Source organism: Plodia interpunctella, chromosome 28 (genome assembly GCF_027563975.2).
Source record: "Plodia interpunctella isolate USDA-ARS_2022_Savannah chromosome 28, ilPloInte3.2, whole genome shotgun sequence".
NCBI lineage: Eukaryota > Metazoa > Arthropoda > Insecta > Lepidoptera > Pyralidae > Plodia > Plodia interpunctella.
The window spans coordinates 2,915,546-2,934,924 of NC_071321.1; the positions used below are offsets into that span (position 1 = coordinate 2,915,546).

The 19,379-nt window shown below is 36.3% G+C and overlaps 1 protein-coding gene across 5 annotated transcripts in view; it reads left to right on the forward strand.

Annotated features, from left to right (window-relative positions):
* The window catches only part of LOC128681708 (ankyrin repeat domain-containing protein 50-like), a 59,126-nt gene extending 39,996 nt beyond the window's left edge, over positions 1-19,130 (forward strand). For 2 of the 5 annotated variants that reach the window (XM_053765819.1, XM_053765820.1), the window contains exons 24-39: positions 563-704; positions 1,172-1,362; positions 2,074-2,172; positions 2,833-3,016; positions 3,346-3,529; positions 4,103-4,172; positions 4,949-5,095; positions 5,531-5,614; positions 6,266-6,385; positions 7,166-7,293; positions 8,026-8,153; positions 8,833-9,020; positions 9,285-9,405; positions 10,189-10,272; positions 13,577-13,647; positions 14,079-19,130. In XM_053765819.1, coding sequence (XP_053621794.1) covers positions 563-704; positions 1,172-1,362; positions 2,074-2,172; positions 2,833-3,016; positions 3,346-3,529; positions 4,103-4,172; positions 4,949-5,095; positions 5,531-5,614; positions 6,266-6,385; positions 7,166-7,293; positions 8,026-8,153; positions 8,833-9,020; positions 9,285-9,405; positions 10,189-10,272; positions 13,577-13,647; positions 14,079-14,194 — 2,057 coding nt within the window. In that variant the 3' untranslated portion in view covers positions 14,195-19,130. The remainder of the gene's footprint in view (positions 1-562; positions 705-1,171; positions 1,363-2,073; positions 2,173-2,832; positions 3,017-3,345; positions 3,530-4,102; positions 4,173-4,948; positions 5,096-5,530; positions 5,615-6,265; positions 6,386-7,165; positions 7,294-8,025; positions 8,154-8,832; positions 9,021-9,284; positions 9,406-10,188; positions 10,273-13,576; positions 13,648-14,078) is intronic. The other 3 variants (XM_053765821.1, XM_053765823.1, XM_053765822.1) reach the window with 2 other exon arrangements.
* The last annotated feature ends 249 nt before the right edge of the window (positions 19,131-19,379 follow it).

The window sequence follows — 19,379 nt, forward strand, 5'->3', positions numbered from 1 at the left end:
TGAGTACCAGGATATCATAATATAGTAGGAGGACCGCACTAGCCTACATGGGCCACGCCGACATAGTTCTGGCGCTATTTGACGCCGGCGCTACCGTCGACCACGCGGTTAGGATGGCGAGTACCAGGACAACATAATGTAGTAGGAGGGCCGCAATAGGCTACATGGGCCAGTTCTCAGAGTCCGCACTACTAAGAACTTTTTTATGAAAAGTACATATATTGCATTTGATACCCTACCTCACTTTGAAAGGTATAGCTATTATTTTATACCTGTATGTGTATAAATATTTAAAAAGAGAGGTTAGACCACAGATATAAGAGGTAGCAATATATGTGCCTCGTATTAATATCGATACAGTTTGGCCACACCGACATATGAGTACCAGGACTTCATACAGCAATAAGAGAGCCGCACTAGCTTACATAGCCCACGCCGACATAGTGCGGACGCTAATTGGCTTCAGCTAATCCTAACCAAAATTTTCAATGCTCTTTAACAAACAATCAGTTCATGCAGCAAATCTTTTGTTTCAACTGACTATGCCATATTAATTCCCCAGGTCGCACAGCCCTGTCAGTAGCGTCACTGTGCGCCACGGGCGCCGCGTGCGCAGCTTCGCTGTTGGAACGAGGCGCGTCCGTGCAAGCGGCCGACCGGGACAGAGCCGCGCCTCTGTTGGTCGCCGCGTTTGAGGGGCATACGTAAGTTTTCATTCGTTCATTCACTTTTTGTACCATACCATGAGTTTTTAATAGGCGATCTAAAGCTCTCCGTGTTTTATTTCACTCTGAACTACTAGGGACTCATGAACTGTAAGCAGCTTCATTATTAAAATTTAGTGTGTCCGTACATATTTTGAAACTGCATCTTTCCTTTCATGTGTTTATATGATTTTATAGATCAAGAAGTTACTACTTGACTGGGGTATAATATAATATAAAATATAGGTTTTAAAATAACCAAATACAATAATTAAATGTCAGTTTTATTCATTAGCAGATTTACTATTTTTCCGGTCTCAATTGTATTAGAAATGATTTTTGACCCCAAAATCTGTGACGTCCTAATTACTGTCATACAAGTTTAAGATAAAATTTTGTTTTTTAGATTAGAAAATGTAGTCGATTAGTGAAATGTTTTATATCGCATGCAAACCATCTAATACCAGGGAAATCTGCGAGCTCCTACTGGAAGCGGAAGCGGATATAGAGGCACAAGACGTGGCGGGGCGGACGGCGCTGTGGGCCGCGGCGTCCGCCGGGCACGCGCGCACGGTGCGCCTGTTGCTGTTCTGGGGCGCCTGCGTCGACAACATGGACGCTGAGGGGAGGACTGTGCTCAGTACTGCCGCTGCTCAAGGTAAGAACTAGGTAAACAAGTTGGTACATTCGCAGACTAAAGTACTAGGCGACCATAAGATCCGAGTAGCAAGAATTATTTACTGTGTGGATCAAGAGTTACTAGCATGTTTTTAGTTGCAAATGTTTACTAACACTATGAATGTAAATCTGAATTAAAATAATTTTATTTTTATTTTATAAATAAGTCTTACCATCCTCGAAATTACTAGGCATCCATAAGATCTCAGTAGTAAGAATTCGTTACATATAAGTCTTGCCATGTTCGAAAGTACTAGGCAACCATATGTTCAGAGTAGTAAGATTTCTTTACTTAACGTCTAAATGAGTCTTATACCAATCTCGAAAGTACTAGGCTCAGTACGAAAGTACTGGGCTCAGTACTTAGTAGTAAAAATTATTTCCATCTAAATATGTCTTACTGCCCCGGAAGTACTAGGGAAGCACAGGGTTTAAGTAAGTTTATTTTAAAGCAATAAGAATTTATTTAGTAGTCCATGATATTGCATGGACTGAGCTATGGTATATACGTACTAAGCAACCATAAAAAGTCTTGGTTTTCCCTCATCTAAAGTACTAGGGAGTTATGAAGCGATAAGAACGTCCTTCCTTAAAGTCGCATTCCTCCCATTCCATATCGGTCGTGGTCATTGCGTGGAATGAAACCCATACAAAGACTTTGCAATGATGGCTTGCCATATATTTCCTCCAGGTAACGTTGAAGTGGTAAGGCAGCTGCTAGATCGTGGTCTAGACGAGCATCACAGAGACAACTCAGGATGGACTCCGCTGCATTATGCCGCTTTTGAAGGTAAGTAGTGTCGGCACATAACACACACACACACACACAAAGGTAGTAAGATGATTATTAAAAAAACTACTGTAGGGCAGGTTTATCTGCCTTTGAGTGTACATCATCCTTCCTTACATGTTATAAAACAAAGTCCTTTGCCGCGTCTATCTATCTGTTTGCGTTGAACTCAAAACTACTGCACGGATTTTCATGCGATTTTACGAATAAATAGATTCCTGTGGAAGGTTTAGCTGTTGCGCATTTGTTACCTTTTCACGCTCTATCTTCTAAACCAATAGTAGTTCGTAGTCTGGAGAGGGACATAATGATCCCGGAAATATAACTGTTCCAGTGGGAAATTTTCGCAGGCGAAGTCGCGGGCCGCGGGCGGTGTCAGATTCGATTCATATCAAACATAGACCTCTAGTTTTCTCTTATGCCGGCTCCACACTGTCGCCAAACTTTGGCGAATTCGGTGTACATTACAGATCTTTGCGATTGCGCTAAATAGAAGCACTTATACATACTACGTAATGTTCGCGCATTCGTGTCGGCGACAGTGTGGAGCTGGCATTAGAAATTTCTGTCGGAATTACCCAATGCACTATATATTTCGCAGTAAAAACTCTTATCCGGTCATAACCGTTTTTAACCATTATATATTTTCCGTTCCTGCAGGACACGTGGAAGTCTGCGAAGCGCTATTAGAAGCCGGCGCGAAAGTCGACGAAGCAGATAATGACGGCAAAGGTGCATTGATGTTGGCCGCGCAAGAGGGACACACGCGACTGGTCGAGATTTTGGTGGACGACTGGAATGCGCCCATCGACCAGCGGGCGCACGATGGGAAGACTGCTTTGAGGTTTGTTTAGTTCTGGCGTTTGGGGATAGATGGCGTTGTGACTAATTTTGATGTTGGAAAAATCTGTCGGTGTTTTTGTATAAGTATTCTATGATATCAATCAATACATGTAATAAAACAGTAGAAAAAAAATCCTGTACATTGAATAAATTTACATAAAAATAAAATTAGACGATGGAGTCACAGCAACAGAGTAAGCATTAAAAAAAAATTCTGTCTGTTTCTACACGCTAATCTTCGGAACTACTAGGCGGGTTTGAATGAAAGTTTTTTGTTATATAGCTATTAATCCTGGGCAACATATAGGGTATAAATAATTTTGATAACAGGTTGGCAGCACTGGAAGGTCACTTTGACACAGTGCGCGCGGCGCACGCGCGCGGCGCGGACCCGGACGCGCTGGACGCGGACCGCCGGAGCACGCTGTACGTGCTCGCGCTCGACAACAGGCTGGCCATGGCCCGGTTCCTGCTGGCGGACTGCGGGGCTAACATCGACACCACCGATACTGAGGTGAGCGTTATTATCGCCAAACCATTGTACGCCTTATTGGATTGACATAGTGCATTTATTTTATTGAAACGTAGGTTACAATGGATAATAAATAATTGCTTTAAAAAATAAATTTATTAAGTGAAAGTACCTTACGGATGGGTTTTAATAAGAGTATTTATTGTTTTATGTTTTCTCTAACTCTTTAATCCGTCAATATAAATTATATTGACGGATTAAAAAAGAGTAATGACATTTACCTATAAAACTTTACGTTTTTATCTTTAGTAGAAGAGGTATCGTTATAATATTATATTACTAATCAACATAGTATCGATATTATGAAGTTTATCGATATTTCCTCTATTGATGAATGGATTGATTGATTGATTGATTGATTGATTGATTCCCTATCTATAGGAATCACAATTTGTATGTGTGTACTTGCTAACTGCGGAATGCAATATTGCCATTTTATTTACATCTGATGTCTTGTGAAATCACATCGCGAAAATTACAATAAAATCTCCATATTATATAAAAGTTAGTAATATAACACGCGTCGAATTTTACGTATATTTTTCATATTTACAGGGTCGAACTCCTTTACATGTGTCGGCGTGGCAAGGACACACTGATATGGTCAATCTTCTGATCAAAGTTGGTGAGTTTGATGAATCTAATCTAAAAAACAGACTTACGTCGTGACGTATAAATTACGTCATATGGGGGAGAGGCAGGTGTGTGCTGAAATGTGATATTGTGTGGCAATGGTTTGGGAGGGTTCCTAATTTCGTGACGTCACATTTTAAAGTAATAAATAACTGGTGTCTTTCGTTTCTATGCGTCGTTTAGTTTCGTTCTTAACGGACTCTAGGCTCCGATGCTCGGCTGAGGATGGAACCGAGAACACGCTCAGATGAAAGGAGAGTGGGACGCATGTCCGTTTGCTCGTTCAGTAGCATTAATAATAAGATTAATGAATTTGCTGCTAGGGGGCGCTAGTGTCGTGAGAGCTTCGTTTTTAAACATAATTTTGATGTTTTTGTATTAGAAATATTTGACAACATTAATAGCTTTATTTATCGACGACTATAGTCCAATAGTTTGTATAGCTTGTGAGAAATAACTATTTGAATAATATAAAAATTTACCTGAAACAGCGCCTATGAAGGTCAAATATCAATTAATTGAAGAACTTTGTTCTTGTCGGTGGAGCATCTAATTCTGTCCTCAGCCATCGATTTCACCTCCGTATACGACACGAGCTCTGCCTCTGCCTTCTCTTTTATTTCATCTAGGAATCGAAGCAACAAGAGGAAAAGGAAAGCCGAAAAGGGGGCTTTCCTTTTCCTCTTGTTGCTTCGATCTTTCCTTCAATCAGATATTTGAAGGTCTAATTTCTGAATAAATGATTTGAATGTTTATGATGAATTGTAGGCGGCGCAGCAGTGGACGGACGCGACCGCTGCGCTAGGACGGCGCTGCACGCGGCGGCGTGGCGCGGGCGGACGCCGGTGCTGAAGACGTTGCTGCAGCACGGCGCTTCGCCCGCCGCCGTCTGCACGCAGGGCGCTTCGCCACTCGGTACTTTGTTATTTACTATGTATACAACTAGCTGCGCCCCGGGGCTTCGCTCTCGTGGGAATTCCCGGATTTTAAGTTAGATTTTCCTCTATACAACTGTAAAAACCGTATCAAATTACATCTAGTAGTTTTTGCGTGATGCACGAACAAACATTACATATGTTTTATTTAAGTGGCTATATTATTGCATGGTTGTTATGATTGTATGTATATATTTTTCAGGAAAATTTGTCATTGAAGTTATATTTTCTTTATTAATTAAAAGTGTTTGTAATTAAATAACCACCACTGCACATACATACAAACAGACATAAAGTCTAAAAAAAAATTGTGTTGGCTTCTATTAGTCCATAAAGAGTCACCATGATTATTTATCTTTAATATTTTCTATGTACAAACATACAGTTTTATTATATGTATAGATAATTTCCACAGGCATAGCAGCGCAGGAGGGGCATGAAGAATGTGTTCTGTGGCTGTTACAACATGGCGCCGATCCATTACAGGCCGACCATTGTGGTGAGTTCAAAATTTGACCTTAATTACATTAGCATATGGTTTAATTTTGTATACAATCATATTTTCTAAAGTATAGTAAAGAGCATACAGAAATTACGAACCTAATGCTATTGTTACAATGTTTGATTTTCCTTAACTTATTGAAGAAAAAAAAGTATTATGTGACATAAAACGGACACTCTACCAGTTTTCAGTTTTAATTCGAGTGCTGAAATGCGTCAATGTTTTTTTTTATTTGTTGTGAAGTGATTTTTTTCCTTTAATCACGCCTAAAGGCTTTTTTATTCTCTTTAAAGTATATTAGGAATATTTTTGATCCCTTAAAATCGTGACGTCGTAATCGTAATATATTACTGTCACACGAGCTTCATTTTGTTTTTTTTTTTTGTTTTCGATATATATCTATACTATCTGTACTATTATTATAAAGAGCTAAGCGTTTGTGAGTTTGTATGTTTGAGGCAGGTAATCTTCGAAACAACCGAACTGATTTCAAAAATTCTTTCACCATTAGAAAGGTACATTGTCCAAGATTGCTATAAGCTATATTTTATCTCAAAATTCCCACGGGAGCGCAGCCGCGGGCAACATCTAGTGGCGAATAGTTTATGATATGATTCGATGGCAACTGACATATTGTTATAAATCCAGGTCGTACTCCAGCCAAAGTGGCGTGGCGTGCTGGTCACGCTAATATCTGTCGTTTATTAGAACGTTGGACCGCGCCCACGGCGCCCCCGTCCACTCACTCACTGCGGCCGCCCAGCGCTGGTAAGTCGTTACTTCTTATAGATCTATGTTCAATTCGGTCGCTAGATGGCGCCACAAGGAATGAAAAACACACGTTTTCAAATTGTATTTACTGGGGAAGCAACAACTGTGATGCCGGCTCCACACTGTCTGCGAACAGTTCGCCGAACTTTGGCGGATTCGGTATGCATTGATGGTTTTTCATTGCGGTAAATAAATACATACTGACTACGCAATGCGTCGCACGTGTCCGAGTTCGGCGACAGCGTGGAGCTGGCGTAACACATTCGAAATTTATATATGTACTGTGATGAAAGTCATAGCGCGTTTTAATATCATAACAATAAAGATGTTCCACATCCTCTGTGGCTTCATGGTCGTCACGCTGGACTGTTACACTGGAGGTCCCAGGTTCTATCCCCGGTCAGGTCAAGATAGAAAATTATCTCTATTCAGATTGATGTATCCTTACATGTTATAGAGTCTTCTGCCTCGTCTGTCTGTCTGTTCGCGACAAATTCTACTATACGGATTATCGTGCGGTTTTCACCAATAAATATTGTCATTTCTGAGGAAGGTGGAGGTGGTTTTTACTCGAACGAAGCCGGTATTGGTAGGTAATAATTATATAGATACCCAAACGTTCTTCAGGAATCATACTATATATTGAAAACCCGCATCAAAATCGGTTTTGCAGTTTTAAGGATCGAAGCATACATAATTGACATACGTAGTGATATGTAACGTTTACAATATTCTCGCATCAAATAACACCTTTATCTATCTGTATATTTGTACCAGGCTCGCCGGAGTACAAGAGGCGCAGTGTGCACAGTTCGAACTCAACAAAATCATCGTCCAACATGACCGGAGGCTCTGGCCGGTCTCACGAGCCTGCGGACACTGAACTCACTCATACACATGACAAGGTAAACTGTCTCCTCGTCAGCTAACCAATCACAGTGCGCCGTTGTGTCGCAACGACAACCACACCGCAGTGTGATTGGTTCGCTGCGTCTCACTGAAGCGGTGGTGGTGTAATGGTTAAAACGTCCGCCTGTGAATTGTAAGTTCTCATGTTCGTATCCTACTCGTGCCATGTGAGTTTGTATACCAATCTGACTCATATATAGGTAGTAATTTTCATAGACCACCACTTGCTTCCGGTGAAGGAAAATAACGTGAGGAAACCTGCTGCACACTAGTGAACAGTTTAGCTCCCTAGTGTGTATGCGACTACCTGCCACTAGATGGCGGTAAGTAGTCGTAAAAGTCATGTCAGTACCTTTAGGCGACTTGAATAAAATCTGACGCCAGTGTTAGCAATAACACACTCGATATGATGATGACTACGTCTCACTTCGAATCGATTCGATAGTGAGAAGTGAATTGAACCCCCCTCTGTAGGAGCAAGAGTTAGCACATTGATTGACTGCTAACAGACGGTTTAAATCCTACTAATATTATAAACCAGCTTTTGCCCCCGGCTTCGTCTGCTTAAATTTCTCAAGAGAACAGTCATTTTTCCGGAACGAAAGTTACCATATATGTCCTTGTCTACACCTCCAACTAATGATGATAGATGAGGCCTTAATCTAAGAGCTCTTGAAACGTGAATATGTAGCCGAAATCCGTTAAAAATAATGTCTTTTTGTCAACAGCCGAACAGAGCGAATCTCTCCCTCTCTTTCGCGCAGCAGGTCGCGCGCCGCGGCCACGGCAGAAGAGAGAAAGAGAGAGACACAACTATACCTGAACACCAGGTTGTGGAGACGGACTCTAATTTGAGGTAAGCATATATGTGCTTTAGATATTAGAACCAAAAAATCCATGTACTTTATTGTATACTTATATTGTTATATTAATGAGAAAAACAATATTTTTGTCAAAAAATATTAAGCCCTTCTGTCATAATGGGGACAAACACTGTTTAAATCAGTTTCCTTCGAAATTTCTTCACAGCACTGCTCGTTCCGAAATGCTAGTAGTAGTTTGTAGCTTAAATATTATTTATTTTAGAATATGACGTGAAAACGTGCCTGTGACGATCTAATTTCTGAATAAATGATTTAATTTGATTTTGAGACAATATTGTATTGCGTTCTAAAAATGTTATATTTTTCTATCGGCAGAAAAAGAAAACGCGTACAAATACGGACTTATGGGAGAAAAGGAAATCCCTTTCTGGCATAAATCCGCCTTTATCGTCCAAGTATATGCAATTGACACGATTATTTTTCAATAAAAAAATTACTGACATTTTGACTGGAAGAAAACTTACTTTGTTTTATAATATGCAATGCGTACTCCACACTGTCGCCGAACTCAGACACATGCGTAGTTTAAGTGCTTTTTGAGTGAAAAATAAATTTTATACCGAATCCGCTAAAGTTTAGCTTAAACTGCTCGACAGTGTGGAGCCGGCATAAGAAAAGGAAGCAAATGACATAGCAATAACGAACCCAAAGTCTTTCCCTCAACAGAAGCTACCTGGCCAACGAAAGGGACTCAGATCTTCGAGGGTACGGAGACTACGACAGACGAAGGGACGCGAGACATGGCGGCTATAGGGACAATGGTAGCCCTCTATACGCTTCGCCCCCGAGGAGCCCCGTCAGCGATATTTGCAGCCCGACACAGCCGATAGGGGGCGTTGGTGAGTCGAAAATATTTTTTTTAAGTAAAATTTTATAGCTGGATGCTGTTGCGACCCTAGACGTGATGTGTTAGAAATAAAATTATCTACGTCAATCCTATTTTCACGTATTTTTTCAAAGTCAACTGACTTTATTTTTAGGCTTAGGCTTGAGGAAGAAACAGAGTAAACGCTCAGATATGAGAGAGATGTGATGTAGAGAGAGAAGAATATTTTCGTGGTAAGAGCTAATGAAAGAAGATAACTCCCTTATTGTTCCCGCAGGATCTCAACCGGCCAGCCTCACAGCAGTTCAGTCTATACAACAAGACACACATTTCAACCGCGACACACATATGAGAATCATTCTAGGACGAGAATGTAAACCGCAGGATAGGAATGACAGGTAAAATTGTGGTTTTACTACAAATTGGTGTTCAAATGAATGAGTGAATGAATGAAATCAAATAAAATAACGAATATATTTATTTCCTTTTATGATGATTTACATCGCTTATTGACTTCAAAAATTTACTTAAAACTAAAGGTGTGTTGCACCAGTGAACTTTAACGTTAACTTTAATCGAGGAAGAAAAACACCAAAGCATTCACGGCCTATCTTGATTGAAACGTTCTAAGTAGATTTGAATATATATTTTTTTCTTTCTGTTGATTTTGATTTAAAAATATATTTTATTCAATGACCTTCAGAGGCCAATGGATGTTTGTATCCAATCAATAAATATTGTTCTTAATGCTAAATAACTCAAGTTTTGTTTATTATTTACATTTATTAATAAATGTAGCTTTGCTTATGTTTGTATATGCCTCTTATTTTAATCATAAAAATGGTTAACATTAGTTTTAAATTGTTCTTTCGTTCGTAAAAATTTGCGAATCTCTGGGCTTAGCACATTATGTAAACTTTTAATTAGTGTCCGACCGAAACTATACAATCGTGACTTTATGACTAAAACTTGCGTTTCGCAATATTTATTTTTTTAAATAAAGTAAATTGGAAATAATCTAAGATCGTATCTTTTCATGTAAATAAATTAGTTCGAGTTTAAAATTATTGGTCGAAATCGAAATTAAATTTTACGACTGAAGCCAAATATTCGATCGGACACTATTTTAAATATATAGGAGTATGTAACATATATTTACTTATCTATATAATAATATGTAGCGAGATACGGCCTTCGAAGAGTCGTGTAGCGTACAACCGGCTTGTGGGCAGTTTTGGACGCGCTAGAGGCAGGATATTTAAGACGTGAGTCGGTTTTGACTAGAGGGGTGGTTGTGCTGGGCCAATGTAGGGTTTGAAACGGTGTAGGGTTTGCAAACTGTGACATCATGCGTTGTTGCATTGTGTAATGCGAGGCTTATTAAAAAGTTTTTTTAGGGTTCATTATATATTTTAATGGTTTCACACGATTGCCCATGAAAGGTCTATAATTTTTTTGTATATTTTCTTATTTGTTTGAATTTGAATAATGTTTGGTTATATAAATGTAGACTCTACGAGATTTGTGCGCACATCCGGATTCTGGTAATATTAGATTAGGAAATTCCATTTTCTTTTCCGAAATATTATGTTTTACTAATTAATGAATATATCGCGTCATTAATTTCTTCGAAGTATATAATTATTATATGTGGCCGTCCAAAACAAAAGGGACCTAATGGCGCCCGGAACTTACGCCATTATTGTCGTCGTTTTGTATTCGAACAACGGCAATAAAGACCTAAGCGCCAGCCGCCATAAGGTCCCTTTTGATATGGCCGGCCACATATTACACGTTTTAAGTAAAACATGTGATGTCACGGTATTGTTCTCATGAACAAGGTGATGGAATAATCAAAGATTTCATTAAATCACTGGTATCAGGACGAAAGATTTATTTCATTTATCACTCCCTATACAGACAAGTAAGTCAAAGTAACGAATAATTCAGTCCGCTAATTTTCTTGTCAATGTAAAGTATGTTTATAGACCACGCTTTAAAGCTCACATTTCAATGGAGGTTATCTTGCCGAGGGGGAGCGGTGCGGTAGTGTTATATTTTAAATATATTACTTGTATTATCATTAGCTAAATGTACTAAAGTTACAGTTTATATAATGTATATATTTGCTCTTCTGTTGATTTAGGTATATAAACCTGTAATAATAGAATACGTTCTAAAAGAATATACAGGGTTACTGGTATCAAACCAAAACCTTCTAAAGATTACGTGGGTATATCAAAACAAGCCACTTTTATTCTACGACTTTTCGTGATTCGTAGTTTTTTTTTTTCATAAAAAAAAATACAATCTAATTTGCGATTCTACACATTTTAACTCTATGTAATAGCCAAGCAACACGAGACAGTACAGTAAGCGTTATGTAGCAGAATCGAACATAGAGTTAATGTTTTATAGAAACGACATTGAAACTAAAAAAAAGTTTTTTTTTGTATTTATTACGTTTAGACAAAAGTCGTCGAACAAAAGATGTTAGTTTCTATGTACCTTACGCACCTTTGGAAGGTTATAGGTTAGATACCAGTAATCCTGTATAAATAAAAAATATATCTACTAGCTTTTTACCGCGACCCTCGTGATTTTACCACGGGAGCAGTTATGTTTCCGGGATTAAAGGTACCCTATGTCCTTCTCCGTACTTCAAACTACACGTTAGCAAAGTTTCAAGAAGTTTAGTTGAGTAGATAAAGCGTGAAAAGGTAACATAGATATTGGCCTGCTTTTAGAGTTGAGTATTCATGGTTTAAATAGTAAGTGGTATTTAGACTATTCTATAAAACAGTAAGGTATTGTAGCTCGAAGCACAATCACCCCCATTCTGTTATAGGTTGGCTGAGGCTGGCATCAGATTTGTACTGTAACCTCATCATCATTGGCTGCTCATCATATGCATGGAAATTATTTGTATTATTTATTTTTGTCCGTTCGAAAATTGTGTCCATGAAGTCCCGTTCAAAATGTAATTCAAAATTCAAATCCCAGAAATTAGACCTTCACAGGCACTTTTTCTCGTCAATTTTTATATTTATAGTTATTTCTCACGAGCTACGAACTACTGGCATTTCGGAACGACCACTGCTGAGAAGAAATGTCTAAAGAAACTCATTTGAACAGTGTTGGTCCCTATCATGACAGTGTACGGTGTCCCGTGTACTTTAAACAAAAGTTATTATTATAAATATATTATTTCTAACTAGAACCCCGTCGCTCCGGTAAAAACATATCGCCGTGTTTATCGCGAACAGACAGACGCGACAGACGACTTTGTTTTATAATATGCAAGGATAAGGATGGTGTGTTGCCGGCATTCACGGCGCCCCGAAGCCTGCACCGCGTAATAATAACGGAATATTTTGTATTTGCGTTTCCACGGGTCTCATAATTAAGATATTAAGGCCCGAGACAGAGTCGAGGGTCACTATCATACAACAACATGTGTATAGTACTTTCTTTCGAGTGGTATATAAAATTTTATGCGACACCTGCCTACGTGGATAATAAAAAACAAAATGCAATTAAATGTTATTGTGTCCAGGTGTCGTATAAAGTAAATTATATATGTTGGGAAAGTTATATTTATATATATATTTATAACAAAGGCTTAATTATTAATTAACAGCTTTCGTTTCATGATAACATCATAGTATACATATTGTGTTGACACATTAATTCATAATAGTTTATTTTAATGTTACATATATGGTTAATGTGTGAACACTTGCGTTTTAATAAGAAGCATTAGATTTTAATTTGTGACCTCACTATACTAAACAACTAATAAATAACATACTTATATTTAGACATATTAAGTTCCAAATACATTACTAATAAATCTTAGACATTCAAATTTGTTTTTTAAAGAATTTATTGATAAGATATCTACAGAAAAAGTTTGTGGTGGCCAGTGGCGTAGTGCAAGGGGGAGCGCTCTGGGCGTCATCATTAGAAGGGCGACAAAATGTCAAATTGAATATACTATTCATTTCATTCCGTCCTCTGCGTTAATACTGATTTCTTTGGACAGTTTCTACGAATAAAATGCTAGCATAATTATTAAATTGGTTATTATATATCTACCTCTTGTCTGTTGATTTTATATATCTTTTACAATATATATTATACTAATAGATAGCATATTCCGATACATGGGAAATCTCAGAAGATATCAAGCTACGAATACACTGGACAACATTTGACGCGCAACATATCACTCTATCTCACGCGTTACCATTGACTCGAGTGAAATAGCACATAGTCGATCTCACTCGTGCAAATTGTAATGAAAAGGAAAGAACGATGTGTTGCGCGTCAAATGTATTCCTAGTATATTCGTGGCTTAATTTTTGCGTTGTATTAGACCGGCTACACACGCTCGGATTTAATGGACAAGGAAGGTCGTCCTATATCTCTTTCTTTTAAATAACTGCATCCCTTTCTGTAGTCCTTAAATTGGAGCGTGTGCAGCCGGTCTTAAAAACAATATTTTTCAATTAAATGTATAATAAAAAAGGTAAATAATCGTAAATTAAATATGTTGTTTGTCCACAGCAAGAACAAGAGGAATGGAATAGTCACTAACCCAGCTATGAGGCTAGTCGCTAATGTGAGAAACGGTCTTGGTGAGTATATTCATTGACCGAGCGAGGTCTACAAGTCAACTTGGGGCAAAAAAGCATTTTTTGTATTTATGTATGTTTGTAACGCGTTAACTTTCGAACCGTTGGTCTGATTTTGATGAAATTTAAAAGGTATGTGAGATCCGTCAATAGAGTTTTTAAGTTCGTGGGCCAACAAAATCGGTTAAGTCGTTTTTGAAATATTCACAATTTTGTAAAAACTCATCGAAAATTTATTGTGTTCGCGAGGTCTATTCTCGCGGCTAATAAATAGTGTAAAATGAAATTTTCGCTTCTCACGATCGTAAATAATGACATTATACAAATGACACCGAATGTGTTAACTATACATTCCATAGGTCTAGGATAGTTCGTCAAAAACAAGTTTTCTTCACTTGGTTGACAGACTGTATATTTTTTTTTCTTGTTTTCAGATAATGCAGCCGCAAATATACGCCGCACGGGCGTCGCCCTAGCCGCCAGCGCAAGTTCCAGCAACCCGGTTGTCAAAACTAACGCCTTCCAATGGAGGAAAGAGACGCCACTATAAAGCTGCATAGGTGAGAGCGAGACAGCGATGTTATCTAGCAACCCACGTTTCCACCACTGCTGAAACGTATGCGTTTCAATGGAAAGAGATGCCATTATATAACTACTTTTGTTAGAGTGAGACGACTGTATGATGGTTAGCGAAATGGCGCGTTCCAATGGGGAAGAACTATAACAGCGCAATTTGTAGAAAGAGTTAAAACTGTATGATTACAAGATTGCTGTGACAAAATGTAGATCTGTTTATAGATATCACATTATTTATAAAACATATTTATGACGCTGTTAAAATTAACAGAATAACCCATTTGAAAGAGTAAAATAAAAAAAAATTGCGACGTATTGAGAACCATCTCCTTATGGAGTCTGATAAAAATTAAAGAAAAAGTTGGTACAGGTCATTTTAAAAACTATATAGATTAGAATGTATAATATGTCAGACTAGATGTTGCCCGTGGCTTCGCTCCTGTGGGAATTTTGAGATAAAATATAGCCTATAGCATAATGGATAATGTACCTTTCTAATGGTGAAAGAATTTTTGCAATCGGTTCGGTAGTTTCTGTGTTTACCCGCCTCAAAAATACAAACTCATAAACGCTTACCTCCTTATAATAATAATATAAATTTAAATTATATATTCTTTGCAATATTCTCCAAACAGTATAAATAATTACAGTAATATAACTATTCAGTTCATTCATATGTCTGTATTGCTTTTATACCTGTCTAACCTTAAATTCCATCTTACTAATATTATAAAGTGTTACGACACTTTGTGAGGGTGTATGTTTGTTAGTCTTTCTCGCAAATTTGGTACACGTGTAGAATATAACCTGGAATAACACATAGGTTTTATCCCGAAATTCCTACGGAAGCGACGCCCCGCGGGGCAGCTAGTTTAGAAATAAGTCTATAAAGCATAAAATATTGACAGATTAATATAAGTGGCGACCAATATAAGTTATTTTCTTATAAAGTTGCTTGACCTGCGTATACGTGACTGAGTTGTCGAATGTGCTATAAATATTATACTAATTGTTTGTTAATAATTTAGGATCTAAACATCAAATATACGTATTTATTTGTAGCTATTTTTAATTTCGTGGAATAAACAATGAAAAAAGATAGGTAAGTTCTTTTTTTTTTTCATAAAAATTAAAAAAAAAATACTACAGATAAAAAAGCTCAGTTATCCTACTAATATTATAATTGCGAAATTTTGTGAGGATGTATGTGTGAATATTTGTTCCTCGTTCACTCAAAATGTACTGGACGGATTGTTATGAAATTCGGTGCACGGGTAGAATATAATCTGGAATAACACATAGGGTACTTTTTATGCCGAAATTCCAACGGGAGCCAAGCCCCGGGCCGCAGCTAGTAAGTACATATTTTTGATTGGTCTCGATAACAATATCAGTATTATGAATTAAAAACCATTCAATTCGCATTTGTGAAAAAAAAAACATAGTACAATTCGTAAAAAAATGCCTGATCTCAAAAGAACAAAGTTAAGTTTTAGACAATTTTTTTTTCATAGACATTTTGGTGCATTTATTTGTGTGTTGAAAACTAGTCTTGAAGCATAGAGTAGGATTTTTAACTAATTTAATTGTGTTTTTGTGAAAAAAAATGTATTTTTTTTTCTTTAAGTACCTAAGGATCGATTTAAATTAAGCATAACTTATGACTATTGCAATGATATTTTGCATAAAAATGATAACTCTAAATAGACATTATGATTGCAAATGTATATGGGAGAAAATTTAAAAAAATACTATTTTAGTACATATACACATAGTTAAGATGTGCAATTATGGAACACCAAGAAATAACTAAATGTGAATGTCTGAATTAAGAAATGTGTGATTGTATATAAAAAGACAAATATTTATCAGTGTACGCTTTTGTGGTGTAATATGAGCGCTTGCAATGGCTATAAGATTGAAGATTTTTTGAGATGGCAATATAATATTAAACGAACGAAAAAAAATTTTTTTTTATATGACATGTTAAAAAAGCCTATGACAAACGATACGAACGAAAATCTATGACAAGAAATGGCGTCGTCCGCCATTTTATTATTATTTTTTATTATTGAAATTTAATCCCTTGCAAAATTAAATTAATGTACATAAGAATTAGAACTATCGATATAATTAGAGACGGTAAAAAGGTAGAACGAATATCGACTCATATTGCGCGGGAAAATGTTGAAAAGAATCTCCTCTTAGTAGATCTTAGTGAGAATTCAATTTAATTATAATGTAATAATAACACGTGACCTCAAAATTTATTAGCACACTTACGCCGCACCACCCCCACCTTATATCGGCAAGATGATGTTCATTGCAAAGTGAGCTTTAAATCATCTTATGTAGACATATTTTACATTGACAAGACGAGAGCTGACAGCGAGAAATCCGCAATTTTTTTGTCTACAGTAGACGATTTAAAGCTCACTTTTCAATGAACGTCAACTTGCCAGGCGGAAGCGGTGTGGTGAGCGTACTATGATCATAAGTCACTGAGCGTTTTAAGGTAGTCTAGAATGAAACTTTGCTTACTATATAATGATAATCGTGTTTCAATGGTCTTTCAATTGTTTGTGTGTTGTGTATTGTGAAGCACTAATATTAGAAAGTAGAGACACGATATTTAACGTCGCTAGAATCGACGAAACTAGTGTCATAAATTATTGCGAATTTAATTATTACATTGAATTATTAGGCGAAAAATAATAATTCTATTTATCGTTATAATTTGTTTACAAACAAGAAACATATGTTCTACGGATTACTGGACTTAAAGCATCTCAGAAAAAACTCAAACAAAAACCAGCCTTAATTTTACTAGAATAAAGTTTATTTTCAAAAGATTCATTTCGATTCATATGATATGACTTGAAAATACTCGCATTAGACAAAATATTTAATTATTGTACTGTTTAAAATGATTCTTATTTTTAACTCAATTGTGTGTTCATTTACAGAATAAGGTAATGTTGTATGTTAGTAATATAGGTATTTATGATTTTAGTCATTCCCGTCGTAAGCAAAGTTACATTAAACGGACATATAACCTAAAAGCGCATACGCGCAAAAACGTCCTTCGAAGCAATGAAGATAGGTATACTAAAATTAGAATTTAAAAAATTCTCAATGGGTAGTTGTGGTAGATTTTCGGCATTATTAGGAATATTAATCAATTGGAATGACTGTGACGATTGCCCGGTTAGAGCTAAGTTGCCCACCGCGAGACAGCGGCGCCCACAATAATAAGACTTAATTAAAAACAAATCTACTTTTTTATTGTCTGTACGGCTTTTATGGGACATTGATCGGGGGCAACTTATGAAGTGCTTAATACAGTGAAAGTGTTCAGTAATTTATTGGGTGATTTTCTTATATAAATCCGACGAGGCTGAACTATCTAATGATCTCTTTCCGAAATGAATTAATCGCTACTGTATACTGTACTAAGCACTTAACTGTTTAGCTCGTCGGAACCAGGTATTATAATGTGAAAATTCTATTTTATGTATTTAGATTTTAACGTTACATTAACATCGATTGATTGAAATAATTTTCACGGTTACACGTCTTTTCTCTTTAAAGCTTAGACAGTTCCTTGACTGAATTATGATTTAGATCGATGTTTATGTAATTATGTATTAATTGATTAGAAAACTTTGTGTCATATTCGAGGCTATTATGTTTTTTGAGAAATTTTAAATTAACAAGCAAATTATGAATTACATCTATATGTAGTGTTAAAATATATGAACAGTCTTATCAAGAAAGTGAAGAAAGGAAATGATTGCGCGGTCTCCTGTTGGCGGCGACGCTGGGTGTTCATCAACCAATCTTGATCATTATATTTCATATAGGAATGGAAAAAAAAAAACGTTAAAAATCAGTTTTCTTCACTTTATTGACAGATTGTATCTATATATTTTGACACATTAAAAGCTATGTTTTCTTAGTCAAATATGTAAAAATGCTGCGCAAATAAAAAACATAATTTTGTACAAAACTTTTAGTAACATCCTGACGCCATGATATTTTTGTAATAATTATCGGAGTTTTAAAAACACTTTTTCATATTAAACATTCTCATAAAGTTGCAGAACGCTAGGCCATTCCCATTTAAAACCTGATCAATCTCAAAAGCGCATTTCCTTCATGCTTCTTTAATCGTTTTTATAGTTATTTATGGAAAATATTGGTTTTACAAACCTGTGCCACGGTTCTATATTAATGGTGATAATATACACTTGTGTAATCAATTCTTGCTATAAAAAGTCAATAATTTAGTTTCTACATATACGATTGTCTTTCGAAAGATGATTTTAACTCATTTCTATTAAATTGAGTTTCTCTTCTTCACTATCTTGTAGTATATAGTTGTTTTTGTGTTTTGGTTTTCTTTACATCATTTTTCAGCAAAAAACATTTATGTTAAATAATATTATGACTAGATTTGAAATATATTTCGTTCATAGATACTTTTTTTTTTTTTCAATAAATGAATGTTAATATTTTCTTTCAAAAACCAATCAAATAGTTTTACTCGATGATTTATTATGTATAAAAATCGAATAGCAATATTTATTTATTACGTAAATGGATTTGAAATCTTGAATTTATATTTAGAACGTCTGTTTAAATCAGCTACTCGTTGACAGATGGCGTTGGTCGCTACATATTTTTTACTAACGAACAATGTTACAAGTTTTGCATTTTTATGCCAAGCAATATCTCGGACGTTGAAAATATAAACTCGATTAAATCCAGTCGTTAGATTTTTTTTTGTACTTTGCGTGTGTTTGGTGATATTGTGATTTAGGAATGTATGAATTTGTACGAAATGTAACTTAGGTGAGCAGGTGCAACTGTTGTGAAGAAATATATTGAAATATATATAATTTCTCTTACATGTTTTGTTTTATTTACTATTCCTTGATAATTTTAAGAAATTTATTATACGGATTAACCAATGAATTGCTCATAAATCTAACTTCACGCTGTATCTAATCTCAACCTATCTTCTTGAAAATTTGCAGATATAGTTTGAAGAATGGTTGAAGTATAGAGAAGGACATAGGTTACCTTCCATCCCGGAAAAATAACTGTTCCCATGGGAAATTAACGCGAGCGAAGCCGCAGGCAAAAGTTAGTAAATG